This window comes from Arachis stenosperma, chromosome 10 (assembly GCF_014773155.1).
Source record: "Arachis stenosperma cultivar V10309 chromosome 10, arast.V10309.gnm1.PFL2, whole genome shotgun sequence".
In the NCBI taxonomy this organism is placed as follows: Eukaryota; Viridiplantae; Streptophyta; class Magnoliopsida; order Fabales; family Fabaceae; genus Arachis; species Arachis stenosperma.
Window position 1 is genome coordinate 134,570,523 of NC_080386.1, and position 18,326 is coordinate 134,588,848.

The following is an 18,326-nucleotide window of genomic DNA, read 5'->3' on the forward strand; positions in this document are numbered from 1 at the left end:
TTTATTTTCATACGAGAGATCTTACTACCAATACTCACAAGATCATCTCTATCCAGAAGAGGGAAATTATTTCTCAAGACAAAGGGTGTATCTGAAACATCATCGGTAAAGCTGACTATAGAAATTAAGTGGTAGCCATTCTTTCCAGGGCTAAGCGGTCACGCACCCAGCACCCATTATCATCCTGCAAAGCTTCAATCCGATTTCTCCTCCAGTCCTCCTGCAGGCCATAGTGGAGCCATGGAAAAATTTAGTGTCACAGTCCCCAAACAACAATGCGAGACTTTTGGAACTAGAACAGTTTCTCTTGGGCCAAGATCTCCTCATACTCCATCCAAAGCTTCCTCTGCAATTTCTCCAGATAAGGATTCAGATTCATAGTGAGACTATTCTTAATGCCTTGAAGCCTCCTCAAAATTTTTTATTTCTTGCGATGGATATTGCTAAAGACATTATGATTCCAAAGCTTTAACTCCTGCTAGAAATCTTCCATACAAGTGTTCCAAGAGTCTTGAAGATTTTAACATCTGTTAATGACATTATTGAAATCAATGTGAACCAACCAAACGGCTAAGAATCTGAAAGGGCTCCTTCCCATATTAGTTGCACCCTGGGAAGTAAGGCGCAAAAGGAGAGGAGAATGGTCAGACTTCAGACTCGATAAATGTTGGATAACTGCCCCTGGAAAGGTGATTTGCCAGTCAAGGTTAGAAACCCTCCTATCAAGCCTTTCCATTAGAGAACCTCTTTTCTATGTATACGGACATCTCGAGTACCCTAGGTCCATAAGGCCACATTCAGGCATTAAATTCACGGCAGGCCCCTCCATACCGCAAGGGGGACCCTCCACTTTGTTCATGATAATTCAAAATAGCATTAAAATCGCCAATGGCGCACCATGGCAAATTGGCATACCTGTCAATAATGTGAAGATCCTCAAAGAGCGATTTCCCGAAACTCCTATTAGGACTCCCATAGATGCCTGTTAGCAACCACTGCACTGAATTCCTATCTTCAATTTTTATGTGAACAAATTGGGAGTTATGAATCAGCAAATCTATACAGTTTCTTTTCCGATGGGGATCAAAGGCCTCACGAGACTTGACCTTCTTTGCACTCCATTGAACCAAATTGATTTCTTCCGTCGAAACCCTAGCAGAGCCTTTTGTTTACACACTTTAAAAACTTTTTGATATGACTCGTCGCTCTACTTCTATTCGATCCTACTCCCAAAGAATAATGCTTTTGAAATTCTTCAATAACCTCACTTTTCGGCTACGTTATTGATTTTCATTTTTGATTTGCTGACGATAACAGTTAGAATTAGATTTTCTTTTCACTTTTCTATTAGAATTATTGATGACATAATTTATAGTTTGATCTTCTCCATTTAATTCAGGTTGATTCTAGCTACGTCATTAAATTTTTTTTTGGTATTTTATCCCCAATTTTCTACTTGTTATTTTTGGGATTTCTTTACCACCAACCAAAGTCTAAAAGAATTTTTTTTGGGTATCCGAAGATTCCTTACTAATAAGTGTATTTAAAAGTTGTTGATTTTTTTCATATAAAATTGATTATTGATCATTATTACTGATTTCTTAATTTTTTGCCATCATATATTCTTTTTCTTTTGAGATGGTCCCTTCCTTCTTTTTATTGTTGTATATCATGGGTAGAAGAGCCACCGCTTTTCTTCTGATAGTATTGTTCTTTCCCTATACGAGGTATCTTCTTATTTCTTCTATTAGCTCCTTTTCTAACTAATTCCATACACACATTAAATTTGTGGCCATACCTATCATCACATTTGAAGATAATCTTTGTATTCTAACTTAAATACCTTTTCAAGTCTGCAAATGATGGGACAAATGTTTTCTCTTTGCTTGGCACCGTGGAAACAAATTAAATTTTTTCATAAACAATAATAGACTGCAAAAAATTTTTTAGATATCAATATACAAAAAGCTTTTCTCTTTTTGTAATATTAGCTATATATATAGCATATCTTTTTTGTTACATAAAATATAATGAGATAATATTTGAATAGCTAGAAACGAATAAAATTAAAGTGTCTGTGAACAGTTAAGTTACTCGAATGACAATATAGATAAATGTCAAAATAAAATTGATATTAAAATAAGAAAAAATCTGAGTGTTCAAAAATATTTTCTCTAGGTGTAGAGTCGGTTCTAAATGATAAAAGCATGTTAGAAGATGATTGTATTTGGACGAAAAAAGAGAAACTGATTTCAAGGTGTTTCTACAATGGTGGTGACGCATGTCCCAACTCCGATTTGCCGCTCTATAAAACCACCACCTGCACTAATATAATATGGGAGATTCTACGGTGCTGATACATATTATCAGCATAGGATGATGATAATGCGTGGCGGCTTGGGAGTGTGACAGTTAATAACTCTTCTTTTTGTTGATGTTTATTTTCCGTTCTCATTACTTTGTTTAATTATGATTAGTGATACTCCTAAGTATTTTTGGTTTGTGGCTGTTAATGGACCATAATAGATAATACTTCATACCATTTCCAATAAAAAAAAATATTATCCCAATAAAAAATATAAATTATTTTTATTTGTTTAATAATTAAAATTCGCTAAAGAATAGAACTTTCTTTTTTTACTTTGAAATACATAAAATAGATGATTTTATTTTATTTAAGAATTTCAATTCACTTGTCTTTATCTTTTTAAAGGTATAAAATGTCAAAAATATCTTTTTTTTTTATAAATAAGTCTCTAGCAATTTTTTTTTATCAAAGATAGAGTTATTTACAAATCAAATAAGAATTTAACATATTTAACAGTAATTTCAATCCAAAAAATAGAATTCAATTTTACTTATATATATATTAAAATCATTCCAAATCAAAAAATTAAATTTTAAATAAAAATAATTTTTTTCATAAAATATAATCCTTATCTCATATTAAAAAAAAAATTCAAACACACTCTTTGAAAATACAAAATTATCAACACACCAAATTAAAGGTATAATCTACAAAGAATTATCAACACATAAAATTATCAACACACAAAATTATCAAGTTGATAAGTTTGTATTTTAAAAAATTGTGTGTGAAAAATTTTTTAATATGAGATAAGGATTGCATTCTATGAAGAAAAGAATTTATTTTTATTTAGAATTTAATTTCTTCTTTCTTGATTTGGAATGATTTTAATATATAAGTAGAATTGAATTCTATTTTTTGGATTGAAATTACTGTTCAATATATTAAATTCTCATTTAATTTGTAAATAATTCTATCTTTGATAAAACTATTTTTGTTAGACACTTATTTATATAAAAAAAAGATATTTTTGACATTTTATATATTTAAAAAGATAAGGATAAGTTAATTGAAATTCTTAAATAAAATAAAATCATCTATTTTATGTATTTCAAAGTTTAAAAAAAACTCTATTATTTAGTGAATTTTAATTATTAAACAAATAAAAAAAATTTATGTCTTTTAGTTGGGATAATGTTTTCTTTTTTTATTGAAAATCGTATGAAATATTATTCACTATAGTTCATTATCAGCCCACAAACCAAAAATACTTAGCAGTTTCGTTAATTATAACTAAGAAAAGTGATGGAATGGAAAATAAACAACATTAACGAAAAGAAGAAGTATTAACCAAGTGTCACACTCTCAAATTGCCACGCATTATCATCATCCCATGCTGATAATATGATCAGCACCCTAGAATTTTCCATATAATATACCTCATATATTCGCTCACTTAACCGACTACTAATACTTTTCTTTTTCTTTTTTTCTATTTCTGTGGCTCTGTGTATATATATAGCCTATATATCTCCGTGGTCTACATAATTCAATCTCATTCTTCCTATTATAGTGCATAACTTAATTGGCCACACAATATAGCACGAAATTAAACCTCTCTCTTTATTGCTTGCACCTAGCTACTTATATAGTATATATAGCTGTATCAAGTCCACCATCATGCAACTTATTTCATGCTTTATTACCCATCCTGCTTATTATTATGTGTCCTTGTTTTCAATGATAATAATAATAGGAGGATTATTCCTCCAAATCCAATGGAGGAAGCGGTTCAAATATAATAAAGAGTGGTACTTGCCTCCCGGTTCTATGGGCTGGCCCTTTCTTGGAGAAACTCTCAAACTTTACACTCAAAACCCAAATTCCTTCTTCTCCAAGAGACAGAAAAAATACGGGCAGATATTCAAGACGCACATACTGGGCTGCCCGTGCGTGATGATATCAAATCCAGATGCGGCAAGAGCGGTGCTGGTGAGTCACGCGCATCTCTTCAAAGCAGGACATCCACCCAGCAAAGAGAAGCTCATAGGCCCCCAAGCTGTGTTCTTCCAACAAGGCACCTATCACTCCATGCTCAAGAAACTCATTCAAAACTCTTTCTTGCTCTCCAAAATCAAGAACTCTGTCTCCGAGGTTGAGCATATTCTCCTCGATTTGTTGCCTACTTGGACCAACAAAACCATCAACACCTTGCAAGAGATGAAAAAGGTATATATTATACAATAGTGCTACCAGCACATTTTGTGAAATGTAATTATCAATTAATCATTATTAATATTTTTGATGATTTTTGATGATGTGAGATTATATTTAATAATATAAAATTATATATTTTTTTTATTAGTTAGATACTAATTAAATTTTAACAAAAGTATGGCGTGAGACTTTCTCCTATTATTATCCCCAAGCATAGAATTAATGTATGTATATGTACCTTTATTTTCTTTTTGTTATATATAGTATGCTTTCCAAGTGGCTGCAATATCGGCCTTTGGTACAACAATGGAGGTAGAAATAGAAGAAATATGCAAACTGTATCGATGCTTCGAGAAAGGCTACAACTCTTATCCCTTACATATTCCTGGAACTTCCTATTGGAAAGCAATCAAGGTATCTATCACAAATTTCTTTTTTTGAGTTTTTACTTCTTTTTCTTTTAAGTAAACAAGGGTATTTTTTTTTCCAATAAATTATAGCTCAAATGGTATATGATACCATATATATATATATATATATATATATATATATATATATATATATTAATTTAAAAAAATTATATTTTTACGATGAAGAAATGTTATTTTTATTTATTATTTTAACAACTATGTCATATAAATACTATGTCTTATCATCAATTATATTTTATTTTATATAATCAATTTGTTCATTAAAAAATAGTTTTTTATTTTTTTATTTGTTTGCATTCTATTTATATGTTTGCATATATTAATGTTATTTTCATTCTTTAGATGTTTGGGACATAAATTGATATTTTTTAATCTTTACTTAAAATATTTTTTAATTTTCTACCATTCTTTACAGTTATGTGTTTTGCATTCATTAATCCTTGAAATTTTAATTTCCTACCTCTTGCGTTTTTTTTGTAAATAATTAAAAAAAAATAATGAATGAGAATGAAAAATATATAAAAATGTTATATTAAATTTAAGGAATTTTTGACAATTAATATAAGAGATTAAGAAATAAAAAGTAGTAAGAGTCTTAATATGTATAAGTTGTAGAATTTGAATATTTGTAACTGAAATTTTTTATAATTATCATTATTATAATATTTTTAATGTATATTTATTACATTTAATTAGTACTTGATGTTTCAATTGAATAATAATAGATACAAATTTTTTGTTTTAATCTTTTAAAAATATTTTACTAAATAATGATTGGTTGATTTTAATCTTTTGCCAAATCATTAGAATTGCTGATGTGGTATCATTAGTAAAGAAAAGATGGCTTAAATTTATTGTAGAAAAAATTGGTATCAACTTTTATATTTTATAAATAGATATTAAATTGCTATATATTTAAATAAAGAAAAAAAATGCCATTTATGATTTTCACCAAAACTAATAATCGATAAAATCTTTAAAAACTTGACTTATTTTAGACATGATATATAACAAGACATAATAATATCATTATTTGATTTTGATAGTTAACTCCTATTTAACGGAAAAAAAACTGTAATTTGTTAATTATTAGATACGGTAAAGGTTAGAAGAATAATTTATCATATTAAAATATTTATGATTCTAAGCTTGATGAGAGGCTTATGTGTTTAATTAATTGGTAGAGACTCAAATACATAGTGAAAATGTGCATAAAATAGTGCATTTATTGTACAAAAATAAAAAAATAAAGACCTATATATAGAAGTAATCAGCTAATTAATAATTGTTGATAAATATGAATGAAGGCAAGGAAGCTTCTAGATGAGAGTATAGGGAGGTTAATAAAAAGAAGAAAAGAAAGTGGAGAGCTTGGTGGAGGGATATTGGGAGAATTGCTGGAAGCGAAAGCAAAATACAAACTCTCTGATTCTCAGGTTTCTGATAATCTCATTGGTGTTATCTTCGCTGCACATGACACCACTGCAACTGCTCTTACTTGGCTTCTCAAATACTTACACGACAATCCCATTCTCTTAGAAGCCGTCACAGTAATATGCCTTCTCTTTCTATATAATCCTTCAAAATTTCTCATCACCTACTCATCAATCCTAATTTTCAATAACTTTCACAGAAAGAACACGAAGGAATCAAGATCAAAACAGCTCAACAAAATCGTGGACTTTCTTGGGATGATACCAGGCAGATGCCACTCACTACTCGGGTAATAAATTAATTAATCAATCATTGAATTAATTTTTAATGCATTAAATAAACCAATTTATTAATATATGTATGTGTATAACTGTATATTTTAATTTTGATCAGGTAATCCAAGAAACGTTGAGAAGTGCAAGCATACTGTCATTCACATTCAGAGAAGCAGTGGAAGATGTGGTGCTTCAAGGTTACTACATTCCCAAAGGCTGGAAGGTCCTTCCACTCTTCCGAAGCATTCACCATTCTGCTGATTTCTTTCCTCAACCACACAAATTCGACCCCTCACGCTTCGAGGTATATATTGTGTCTCTAAAAATCTAATCTTCAATGTGAGAAGCATATATAAGGTTATCAATCAATGCTTAGGTAAAGTCCTTTTCATTTCCTATTTGAATCTTCATCTATATATTTTTTTATAACACGTGACCTATATTTGTACGCTAGCTAGCTAGTACAACGTAACACTATTTCATGTACATAGTGGATAATAGTCATTAATAATGCTTTCAATGGTGTGAGATTGATGTGAGATTTCATTCAATGACTTATTCTTCTTTGCTGGATATATGCTGGTCAGAATTTAATAAAATTGCGGGCTCCTAAACTTTTCCTAGTGGATATATGTTCATTAAAGAGGGTTGACTTTTGTTAATTAGTTTGTTTATGCGACGGTGAAGGTGCCACCGAGACCAAACACATACATGCCATTTGGAAATGGAATCCATTCTTGTCCAGGGAATGAGCTAGCCAAGCTTGAGCTTCTTGTCCTCCTTCATTATCTCACTATTTCATATAGGTATTTATATTTCTTTCCATCAATAATACAATTAATTAGTTTGGATCTTGTATGAACTTTTTGCATAATTAGTTTGTCAGCTACTCAGATCTCTCTCAATTGACTTTAGGAAAATTGGGCTAAAAAATTTTAATATGGTAATAAAATGGGTGTTATACTTTAACACGGTGATTTTTTGTGTTTTGAAAAAATTTTAAAAAATTGGAGTACACAAATCGGACCCACCGATTTGTGTTGAAAAAATTTAAAAAATTTGGAGTACACAAATCGGACTCCAAATTTTTTTAATTTTTTCAACACAAATCGGACGGTCCGAGTACAGAAATTGGACGGTCTGATTTGCGTACCTAAAAATCGGATGATCCGATTTGTACAGAAAAATACCACATTAGATCACATTTTAGAAAAACACCATTGTTAATCCAATATTAAAAATAAAAAAATGGGAAAATTGATCAATGAGGGTGGTCCTATAATTACATACTGTGTTCCTTAAGATGTGGAAGTGGTCCTTCATAAATATAGGGTTTTTATTTATATATGAATGCTTATATTAAAATATTATTCAGCATATATTATTAACTACTAGCATGTGGTTTTGATGACATACAAGTCTTCAGTAAGAAGTAGCCACGACCTCTCGGATTTTAAGACGACCTTAAACTGTTTACGTATTTCATACATATACGTGGCAAACATGCATGGCTTTTGTCGCCATGCATGCATAAACATAAGCTACTACTATTTCCAAGAATATTGCTACAATCAAGAATGTAAATTATTATTTAATTTTTATAATAAAAATATTTTAAAAATAAAAATATTATGTAAAATGCACACTTTTTTAGAAATTTAAATACAATTTTTTTTACTTAACTTTATTTTTTAACTTACAAATTTTCAATTCTAAAAAGGAATTAGAAATTATCTTCCATAAGAATTAGTATTATTTAATGATATAATTATGAACTAACTTTTAATTAATTAGTGAATATTAACTATTTTTTATTGAAATTTTATTTTTTAATATTATCTTTTTAGAATTTAAGATATAAAATTTAAAATTTAAAATTTAAAAATAAAAAACAATTTAATAAAATTTATTGATATTACCTAAAAAAAGTTAATTCTCTAATTAAGCTCCTAATGTAGATATTTGAGTAGCCTATGAAATAAAACCCACAAATTAAGCTAAAAATAGATATTTCCTAATCTTTGTTGATGGTCAATTAATCAAATGAGTGGGACTTTACACTGATCACTATTTCTACTATATTGGCCAATCAAAATTTGTTGTCATTTAGTTTAACAGGCAAAGGCTTGTCTACAATTACTCAAAACATCACACTTCTTGAAGGTCCCTTTCAATCATATATAGAATGGTAGTACTAATAAAATAGATATGCCTTTCTTTTTCACAATGATACCAACACTATATAAATATGCAACAAGTTTTCTTAAGTTACGTGTAAACTTCGTACATCAAATAAATTTATAGGTTCTAATAGAAAATTCTTAAAGAATACAAAAAATTAGTTAGGTACTAAGGTAACATAATATGTTCCGATCCGTCCCCCTTTTCAATTCAATCTCGTGTTTTTATTCTTTTTAGTGTACTCTGTTTTAAATTGTTTATCAAGCTAAGTTCCTTCTCAAACATGAATTCTTCCGGTCAAAAAAAGGGGAAGAGGGGGGATGAAAAACAAAAAATATTAATCCCACAAAAAAAATGAATTATGGCATGCATGTGATAGATGATAGTAATTTTTGAAGATAGTCCAAGCAATTTGCCAGCTTGATCAAACCAAGCTAAGACAAACTCCATGATGTTAGAGAAGTCAAATTTGAAGGGAGTAAGTTTTACTTGATACCACACATAGTTCTGCACAATTACACACCACATCATATTTCACCTTGTCCTTATTCTATAAGATATTATTATAAGTATTTCGTATTAAATGTTTAAATAATTCATTTCACATATTTTATATTGAATTAACTCATTTTTACTATCATTTCATTTGGTCACACTTAATTTAGTAGTAATTAAGATGAGTTAATTTAATGTAGAATGTAAATAAATACGCCTATGAGTAATGAGACTATGACTATACTTTTTGTGTTCATTATTTTGACTAATTAATTAGAGAATAGTGTTAGAAACTTAGAATATTTCATGGAAGCCTACATTAACTAATATAAGTACAAGTGTGAGTTCATGAAGAAATTTTCAAAGGTAATAATAATAATGTGATGGTTTTGGCAAAAGAGTCAAAGTTATCAAAGATTTTGTCAAATTTGTATTGATACTGACCCCTTTAATTTGATTGTTGCTTTATATAATTAGGTGGCAAGTTGTGGGAAATAATGGTGATGGAATACAGTATGGTCCTTTTCCAGTGCCCAAACATGGCTTACCAGTAAAGATTACCCGCAGAAACAACATCTTTACCTAAATTTGCAACTTTCTTGCGTTTGTTAAGACTTCACAAAATGTTAGCAAAGTGGGGCCAAAATTCCTTGTCCCCTGTCTCACACTAGTCACTAAATAATAATCACTTCTTTTTCTTTTGTTGTAGAAATATAGTAGGCCTTATTGTATGTTTCTTCAGAAATGTAATATAAATAACATTCTATGTAAATTAAAAAAAATATGTTACTCTACATTAATTATAACGAACTTTAAAATCTCTCTCTCTACAAATTTAGATGGATCACTCTCTGTTTCTCTTAGTAACAACAATATTACCTATGTATGTCAAATGATCACTGAAGATCTGACATCATATTGTTTCATATGAAATGCCAATGAATAAGATTTCTATTCGACATTCTCATAATCCAGCAGCCATCCACCAATCTTTACAACTTAACAGCATTTTCACTCAATAAAATACCTAATTATTATTTATTGCTCTTCCATTTAATTTCATCCATCCATCTTCTCATATTATCTTATCGTTAAGCACATAATTTGATTTGATTCCAAAACTTTGAATAATAGATTAAGAAACGTTGATTGGTCCTTAATGTGTGTGGAGTTGAGAATGTATCTTGTATATATTGTCTAGCTGAGTCAATGTGATTATGGATAAGATATGGTGTATGGCAAGCTATGCATGCAGCAAGCAGTAACTTGATGAGTGGTGACCCACATAGATAAATGTTAACCACAAGTACACGTGGCCATTGTCTGAGCACCAAAATGCAGCATGCGTGGCATAATGGTCATGTTTTAAAGGATCTTGTTGCATTTGTGGAGTTCAGATCATCATAGGCAAAGCAAGCCTAACATGTTAAAATCTTCTCTTGTCATATATATCCAAGGCAAATTCCAATGTATTTTCAACATTGTATGGACACAAATCATCTTCCAACTATTTTCATGATAAGATGTTGTTCTCTGTCTCATGAAAAGTAAAACATTCATGATAAGCTAGGAGAGATCCATGATTTCTCACACCACTCTCCATCCTTATTAGCATTTTGTTTTATTATTTTCTGCTAATAAAATTATTGTATGGCAAAAGTTTTGTCTATATTTCACCTGGGCCACTTTTTCCAACATGCATGTACTTTGAGTCTAATTGGGACAATTCATATCCATTAAAAAATAAACCAATATACTCCCAAGTCAAAATACAAACCAGGCTCCAATTTTTTCTTTGATAGATCAAAGGCAAAATCCAGTAATGGATATGTACATAGAAGGCCCATTAAGAAAAGGCCAAGCCCATTTCCTATCCGTTAGTTGATATTGCTGCATATATCAGCAGCATAAAGACGTTTTAGTGTTTTACAGTGCTGTGATAGCTGCATTCCCGTTTGATAAACTAGCTAGCTAGATGATCTCCAGAACCTAACTCTATATATAACTGAACACAAATCTCCATATTTATTTTGAGTATATGTGCATTTATCATCGCTAATATCACATATATGTGCTATCCTGGAAAACACCATTCATTAATTTTACGTACTATTATCGTATGGGAACCACTTAGATAAAGACATTCATGTTATTTTTGTTAAAATTAGGCTAGACAAATTAATTTAACTGAAAAAATAGTGAATCAAATCTTGAACTGATCTAAATTAATATTATTTTTTATAAAAAATGACTACAATATCTTTATTATAGAAAATGATTAAAATACTCTTATTATATATATATATATATATATATATATATATATATTTTAAAAAACTCTAAATTCTAACCCTACGATAGAAAAATAAAGGAATAAAATTTAGGATTTTCAAAATTAATATATATAATAGAAGTATTTTAGTCATTTTCTATAATAAGGTATTGTAGTCATTTTCTATAAAAAATAATATTAATTTAGACCAGTTCAATATTTGATTCACAATTTTTCGGTCAAATCAATTTGTCTAGCTTAATTTTAACAAAAAATAACACGATTTAATCGATTATATATATTAAATTTTAATTATTAAAAAGTATTTTTATAAAAAGACGTTTTAAACTTGTTTATCGAGCGGCTCCCTTATTACATTGGATACACAAGGGACTCAACATAATTGGATCAGAACTAGCTTTAAGAGGTGGGGGATATACCTCATATTTAAAAGATAAATAAAGATCTTATTCTTTATAGATGTGATTTGTGATGTCTTTTTCCTTTTAATTTACTCTATACATACATCTAGTTGACAAATTGGAACACGCACTAGCTAATAAGTTTTTAAGTTAACACAATTTATTATTGATTGATATCAAAATAAAAAAATAAAGGAATGAACTGAGTACGTACTACTAACTGTGGTAATTGATTGCAGAATATGACAATGTAGTTACGTTATTTGAAAGAAATGAAAGAATAGAGTGAGTGAGTGGTTAATAATTGAGTTTAATTTGATCAATTTGGCGTGAGTATGTTAAGGAGCAAAACCCTAGTGTGAATCAAACGCCTGAAGATGCAGTCCAACTCAAGGTCGAGATCTTGAATCGCCATCTGAACCCCTGCAAGCCTCTTGTTTGCGCTTTGAAGCAGCATGGCATCTGAGAACAAAGACCGCCTCCTCCATGATTTTGACTTTGACTCCAACCACGGTGTTGAAATCAGAGACAGTAGTGATTCCACAATTGAGATGCTGGTCAATCTCACTTCCCTTAGAACATCAACAACCAACACCAGTTCCATTATGCTTGGAGTAGTGATTCTTTTGGCCTTGAGCCATTTCAAACACTTGAGGGTCTCTTTCTTCAGCTTCTTCCTGTAGGAATCGCAGGCCGCCATCTTGTCCTCCATTCCCTCCTCCCCTATGCTGGCTCTCCGCAATGTGAATCGAAGATCTTCAAGGTGTTCCTTCACCAGCACCAGAACGTCCTTCGAGATTCCGCACACCTCCAACATTCCCAAACATGAATCCGACAACTCCTTCAACCATTTCTCTTCCCGCTCCTGCACCAGTGCTTCTTGGACTACTGCTGAGTGAAGCAGTTCGTTCGCAGAATTCTGCATCTTCTTCAGAGCATTAAAATCAAGGGGTCCCATAATGGCGGCTATATAATTAGTTAAGCTAATAAGGCTATGCCTACAAGTTAATTAAAGCTGGTATATATAGTATAGACCATAGAGAGAGAGCATTATTTTATAATTAATGATTGGATCTGAGATCAAAACGAGGAAGCAAAAATGAAGTATCCTTTATTAATTAATTATGTGGTACGGAATGATTGGGTGTAATGGAAACAGCTAAGGTACAAGCTGGGTCCAAAGGAACCTTCTTGGTGTGGATATGTAAGCGATTCAGGATATCGATTGTTGCTACATCTTGTGACAATTTCATTATTGAATAACAAATTAAATATGCAATGCACTCGTGCATGTATGCCAACCTATGCTGATTACTTAGGAGCAGACATAATGTTTGTTCAAACAAGAATGCATTGTATGTTGTGTGCATGCACGGGTTACGTTACTGCCAACGTATATTTATAAAAAAATCTTGGCTCAGCACTTTTATTAAAATCTGAATAATTTCATGGCATTAGATATAATTTTACACTAATTGATCACTACAAATTATAAAACCTGCTAGGATCTGGATATACATATACCTCGTTCGTGGAAAGTTCTAGATATAATTAAAGTAATAGAGCTAGTGAGTGAGGGCTTGTTTGAGGGTGTGGGAGTCAAGCAAGTAAGCAAAACCATAAGCCATGTTCTTGAGAGTGGCATCATGAAGCTCCTCATCCGACGTGGCAGTGGCATCCGTGGAGAAGAACACTCTGAAGCCTCTAACAAATGCCTCTCGCGCGTTGGTCTCGCAGCAGAGGTTTGTCATCACACCCGTCACTATCACTTCCTTAATTCCCATCTCCACCAGCTTCTCTTCCAAGCCACTCTTCCTGAACGCACTGTATGTGTTCTTCTCCACCACCATGTCTTCCCCTGCACCGTTCCATGTATTCAATCATAAACCCTATATCATCCTAATTTAATTACTCAACCAAGCTTACCAGGTTTGCGGTGGAGGGCTGCCATAAGTTGAGCATCGGGAGTGCCGTCCAGGATGAGGTCGCCGGACCACCACTCGGCCAGCATGGAGTGGTCGTCAAGGTTGCGGTGCGAGTGGCGCGTGAATATGACGGGCATGGAGGCGTGCCTGCAGAGGTCGATGGTAGCGTTGAGGTTTGGGAGTATAGGATTGGCCATGGAGGCGAAGTAGTTCTGCATATCGATGACCAAGAGGGCGCATCTTTTGGGGTCTGGATCTCTCTTCCTTATCTCGTACTTTCTATAGGACGAGCACGACGCCATTATTAGTTACTTGTCATTTCTCATCACTACTAGTCTATATATATGTGGATAACATTCATTTCTAGTTGCTTCTTAAGTGAAAATAAAAACATTAATAATTAAATATAATAGTTAAGAATTGATAAATAAAAATTTAGTTAAATCAGTTAAACCATTACCTAATTAAATATCAATTACAAACTTTTTAGTCTCCTGTTGGGCTTATTTGTCAACTAACTACTAAAACTAAACAATCATGTAATTTTAAGTTGTAATTTTAAATTGTCAAACAAATACTAATTCAAGTGTACAAAATACATTATTCGTGAGATAAAAGATATTCTACTATGCAAGCACTGCTTTTCTTTCAGATTTGCCTCCCTCATGCAGAAAAGGTAAAGTGACAAAAATACCTGAGATCATACAAATAAGTGATGTTCAATTCTTGGATCATACCACTTGCATATAGAACATAATTCATAGGTTGTATAAAAATACATGACAATGCCAACAATAGCTTATTACACTTATGAGTAAAATAATTCAGGGGAAAAGAGAGGAATCTTAAACTACAAGCAGGACTAAAATATTACATGTTCACAAAAAGATAGCACATGACAAAGGGAGGCTGAATGCATGTTACAGTGCAAGCCATGCCTCTCGACACTCCTGAAGCAAATTTGTACAGAGTGTAGCTTCTCATTTTTATTCAACCCTGATTTTCAAACTGCCCCTGCCACTTGACTTGTTTCCATGTGAGAGGCTGACCATGATTCTACTGCCAGTTTTCGCAGAACTTGTGCTCGTGCAACACGGATTACGCGCGAGAACCCTTGTTCTGCTTGATCAAAGCATAGGCATCACTGTATATGGCCACAATGTTTGAGAAGACTGCAAGGACTATCATCAGCACAGATAGAATCTTATCTGTCTTGGTGGCTATGTTGTACCTGTCCCTGCATGGTCAAAAAACACTTGACAGATTAGCACCAATAGCATAGCATACTCAAAATAAGCGCATCAGGACTCTAATGGAGAAAAGGGCCACACTCAAAGGGTGTGATGTACACAGCCTTCCTTAAGAAGAATCATTTTTGGAAACCAAATCCAGTATTGAATTCAGGCAACAGAACTCACCTAAGAGTAATGGCAGCTGGGAATATGAATCCTAGACAGACAGCAGCAGTTGCTCCGGTGAACTGGAAAGCATCCCAAATGCTAGGTATGAAATTTGCACCAAGGAAGATCACACCAGTTAGGCCAACAGTGACTGTTGCAAATCTGAAGTTATCCAGAACCAAGGGCCTTGATGAAGGGAAGAGGAGACCATCTATGTTGAGCCGCAGCGGATAGAAAACAACTGGAAATACAAGCATGAGGTGTGCAGCGTAGCTCAATCGGACAGCATCATTGAGGACGGTACTGAAAGGGATTCCGAGGTCGGTATCAAAATTGGCAAGCACGTCATCAAGAGTTCCTTCGCCAAATAGAAGATACCCGAAGAAGCTTATCAATAAGTACACGGAAGAGCATAGACCAAGGGCAGTGCGTACAACCCCTTGCATCTGTGAGGAGTCCTCAAGTTCATTATCTATGCTGTGAACTGCAGGAAAAGAGTCAAATATCAGTTGAGTTAAATGTATGACAAATTGTAATAACATCATGCTCTAACACAATTCCAAGTTTCCAAACACAATTGTAATAATACCATTGTAGTGGCAGATATATGCAGTCACAAAGACAGGAACCACAGTGAATAGATTAAAGAACGATGTCACATCGGGAATGGCTGGGAAGAGTTTTGGCATTGCAATGCCCCCGCTAATAACCTTGACAACTGAGATTCCCACAGCAATGACAAGAAAAACAACTGCCAGTGCAACTGAGAGTGCAGATGTGAATCTCAAGGAATCTGCAACCATAGAATACGCATCAAAAACCTCCATTTGTTAACATCACTTGAACAGAAAAATTTAATGGCTAAGCAAATACATGTTTAAGGTCAACATCATACGCATAATAAGAATACATGTCCATAACTGTCTTTATTGTTTACTTTTCCTCAAGAAGTTATAATTTTCTATCATAAAATAGGTATTTCAGAAACATGAACAAACTAAAGCTACTAACAAACAAACAAGGGGGAAAGCTGAGTCATCTTAAGCCTTAATGCAAATCTAATTTTGCCGTTACTCTTCCAACAAACACTTCTATGAGTAATTTGATGACAAAGAACAGCCCTTGTAGCAATAACATGTTATCAATTATATGCATGTAACTGCAGTGGTAAAAACAAGAACTTGTGCAACAAAGTCTAAGAATTCGCAGTGTTCTCAATAAATCTTCCTTGGACTAAAGCTCTCACCAATTCGCTTAAAGCTTGCCAGTGGAAGAAATATAGCCAGTGTTGTAAACAGGACAATAAATGTCCTCCCGGTCCACCAATGTGCACCAAACCATCCTTCTAGGATACCAGAATGATGTTCTCCACTTGCAGATGTTCCAGACAGCACATCACCTGCAATATCACCAATTCAAAACTGAATTAGTTAGAAAGCCTTATATCTGTTGCCTCCAAAAACTCATATGTGAAACCTAAGCCTATAACAGAAACTAACATCAAAACAACAATGTCAGAAAAAACAAATTAACCACAGCCAGTTCCACTAGGTGCAATCAACTATATACATCAGGAAACATCATACCATCCTATGTATCAACAACAAAAAACCCTCATCTCACTAGCCACTAGGTGAGGTCGGCTAAATAGATCAAAGGACACCATAATTCCTGGTCATAGAACACATAGGTATTTAGCTCCTTTATCCTTGAATCCTTTTAGTAACACAATCATATATTTTAAATAAACCCAAACAACAAAATCAATTAAGGAAAGGGCATAGCATACCAATTATGATCATGTAAACAATGAGCACACCAATGTTATTGATTATGACACATAGCTGCACAAGTGCTTTCCCATATTTCCCAAATGAATCCCCCATGAGGCCACCATAGGAAACAGCTTTTCCTGCCCTGGTGAACCTGATCAAGAACTCAATTGACTTCTCAGTCAACAAAGCCATGAAGACTATGAAGGCGAGGCCAGGCAACATCCCCAACTCCCTCAAGGTTGCAGGCAAGGCCATGATCCCAGCACCAATGATTGTTGTTGACAAGTTGAAAACTGCTCCCGAGAATGAAGCTCCATTGAAATCATCAAAACCAGCATCACTCTCTTGAGTCTTAGGCAACAAGGGAGCGTTCTCATTAACTATTGCCTTGTTCTTCCTTGACTTCTTCCTCTCAGTCTTAGGAGCGGTGCTCACAATCGTCATGTTCAGGTTCGAATTATCAAAGATTTTGGAAAGTTTAAATCCAAAGAAGCTTCAGCTTCGTAACTCTGTAAAGAACAAAAAAGGGTAAACAAATAAAAATTGAAACAAAGATACAAGCTTTGAGCAATCAAGTTCAATTGAGTTAGGTACCTGATAAGTGGCAAAGCAAAATATCCCAATTCAGCAACAAGAGAGACTAATCAGAAAGCAAGAAGAGAGTTGATACCCAGAATCCAAAAAGTCAAAAGGAATCAACTTTGAAACCCAGCAACACAGAATTTACAAGTCCAACAAAACCCAGTTGAGAAAATCAAATATTGGACGAGAATCAGAATCTATTGCTTCAGCGAAAGAAGCAGGGAATCCCCGTGGTTCCTGGGAGATTTATTGGATCTATGATTGAGAGAAGCCAAGTAATTAATAACCAATTAAAGAAAAAGGGCAGAACTTGAGACTGAAAATGAGGAAGCAGAGACCCAAAAGAAAATAGAAATGAAGAAACGAAAAGGAGAGATTTTTAGTGGTTGTGGTGGCCAATTAGCTTTATTTATAGATTATAGAAGAATTAATCAACGAAAGAAAAATACACGCAATCAATATTTTGGAGACGAATTTATGGAATATTGTATGCAAAATTGAATAATGGTATTAGCATGGCCCGGAGGCAAGTTGCTGAGACATGTGACAAAGACAAATCCAACAGGACAAGACACTCACACACGAATCACTGTTAACTGTTTTAAGCAA

At 32.9% G+C, this 18,326-nt stretch overlaps 4 protein-coding genes across 5 annotated transcripts; 1 reads left to right on the forward strand and 3 right to left on the reverse strand.

The window, feature by feature from the left end:
* Positions 1-3,874: 3,874 nt before the first annotated feature.
* LOC130954778 (abscisic acid 8'-hydroxylase 2-like) lies at positions 3,875-10,047 on the forward strand. Of its 2 annotated transcripts, none has more exons than XM_057881540.1 (7): positions 3,875-4,537; positions 4,790-4,939; positions 6,264-6,506; positions 6,590-6,679; positions 6,784-6,969; positions 7,332-7,471; positions 9,819-10,047. In XM_057881540.1, exons 1-7 carry the CDS (start codon positions 3,989-3,991, stop codon positions 9,925-9,927), a joined length of 1,467 nt encoding a protein of 488 aa, XP_057737523.1. In that variant the 5' UTR covers positions 3,875-3,988; the 3' UTR covers positions 9,928-10,047. The 2 variants fall into 2 exon arrangements, with proteins under 2 accessions (XP_057737523.1, XP_057737524.1); XM_057881541.1 differs by having other exon boundaries at positions 7,353-7,471.
* A 2,307-nt stretch (positions 10,048-12,354) lies between these two features.
* On the reverse strand, positions 12,355-12,993 carry LOC130957862 (uncharacterized). Its single transcript, XM_057884706.1, has one exon. It carries the CDS (start codon positions 12,991-12,993, stop codon positions 12,355-12,357), a length of 639 nt encoding a protein of 212 aa, XP_057740689.1.
* A 440-nt stretch (positions 12,994-13,433) lies between these two features.
* On the reverse strand, positions 13,434-14,299 carry LOC130957964 (nicotinamidase 2-like). Its single transcript, XM_057884828.1, has 2 exons — positions 13,962-14,299; positions 13,434-13,893 (listed from the first exon to the last, which is right to left on the reverse strand). Exons 1-2 carry the CDS (start codon positions 14,260-14,262, stop codon positions 13,601-13,603), a joined length of 594 nt encoding a protein of 197 aa, XP_057740811.1. The 5' UTR covers positions 14,263-14,299; the 3' UTR covers positions 13,434-13,600.
* A 374-nt stretch (positions 14,300-14,673) lies between these two features.
* Positions 14,674-18,098, reverse strand: LOC130957962 (amino acid transporter AVT6A-like). The gene is made up of 6 exons (XM_057884827.1): positions 17,730-18,098; positions 17,150-17,644; positions 16,607-16,759; positions 15,950-16,153; positions 15,379-15,844; positions 14,674-15,197 (listed from the first exon to the last, which is right to left on the reverse strand). The coding sequence occupies exons 2-6, from the start codon at positions 17,577-17,579 to the stop codon at positions 15,059-15,061; spliced, it is 1,392 nt and encodes a 463-aa protein (XP_057740810.1). The 5' UTR covers positions 17,580-17,644; positions 17,730-18,098; the 3' UTR covers positions 14,674-15,058.
* Between the last annotated feature and the right edge of the window lie 228 nt (positions 18,099-18,326).

Coding starts and splice junctions, on each gene's coding strand:
- LOC130954778 (XM_057881540.1), top strand. CDS start 3,989: ATGCAACTTATTTCATGCTTTATTACCCATCCTGCTTATTATTATGTG. Junction 4,538..4,789: donor CCTTGCAAGAGATGAAAAAG/GTATATATTATA, acceptor TGTTATATATAG/TATGCTTTCCAAGTGGCTGC. Junction 6,680..6,783: donor AGATGCCACTCACTACTCGG/GTAATAAATTAA, acceptor AATTTTGATCAG/GTAATCCAAGAAACGTTGAG.
- LOC130957862 (XM_057884706.1), bottom strand. CDS start 12,993: ATGGGACCCCTTGATTTTAATGCTCTGAAGAAGATGCAGAATTCTGCG.
- LOC130957964 (XM_057884828.1), bottom strand. CDS start 14,262: ATGGCGTCGTGCTCGTCCTATAGAAAGTACGAGATAAGGAAGAGAGAT. Junction 13,894..13,961: donor AGCCCTCCACCGCAAACCTG/GTAAGCTTGGTT, acceptor GGAACGGTGCAG/GGGAAGACATGGTGGTGGAG.
- LOC130957962 (XM_057884827.1), bottom strand. CDS start 17,579: ATGACGATTGTGAGCACCGCTCCTAAGACTGAGAGGAAGAAGTCAAGG. Junction 16,760..17,149: donor TGTTTACATGATCATAATTG/GTATGCTATGCC, acceptor GTGATATTGCAG/GTGATGTGCTGTCTGGAACA. Junction 15,198..15,378: donor CCAGCTGCCATTACTCTTAG/GTGAGTTCTGTT, acceptor TTGACCATGCAG/GGACAGGTACAACATAGCCA.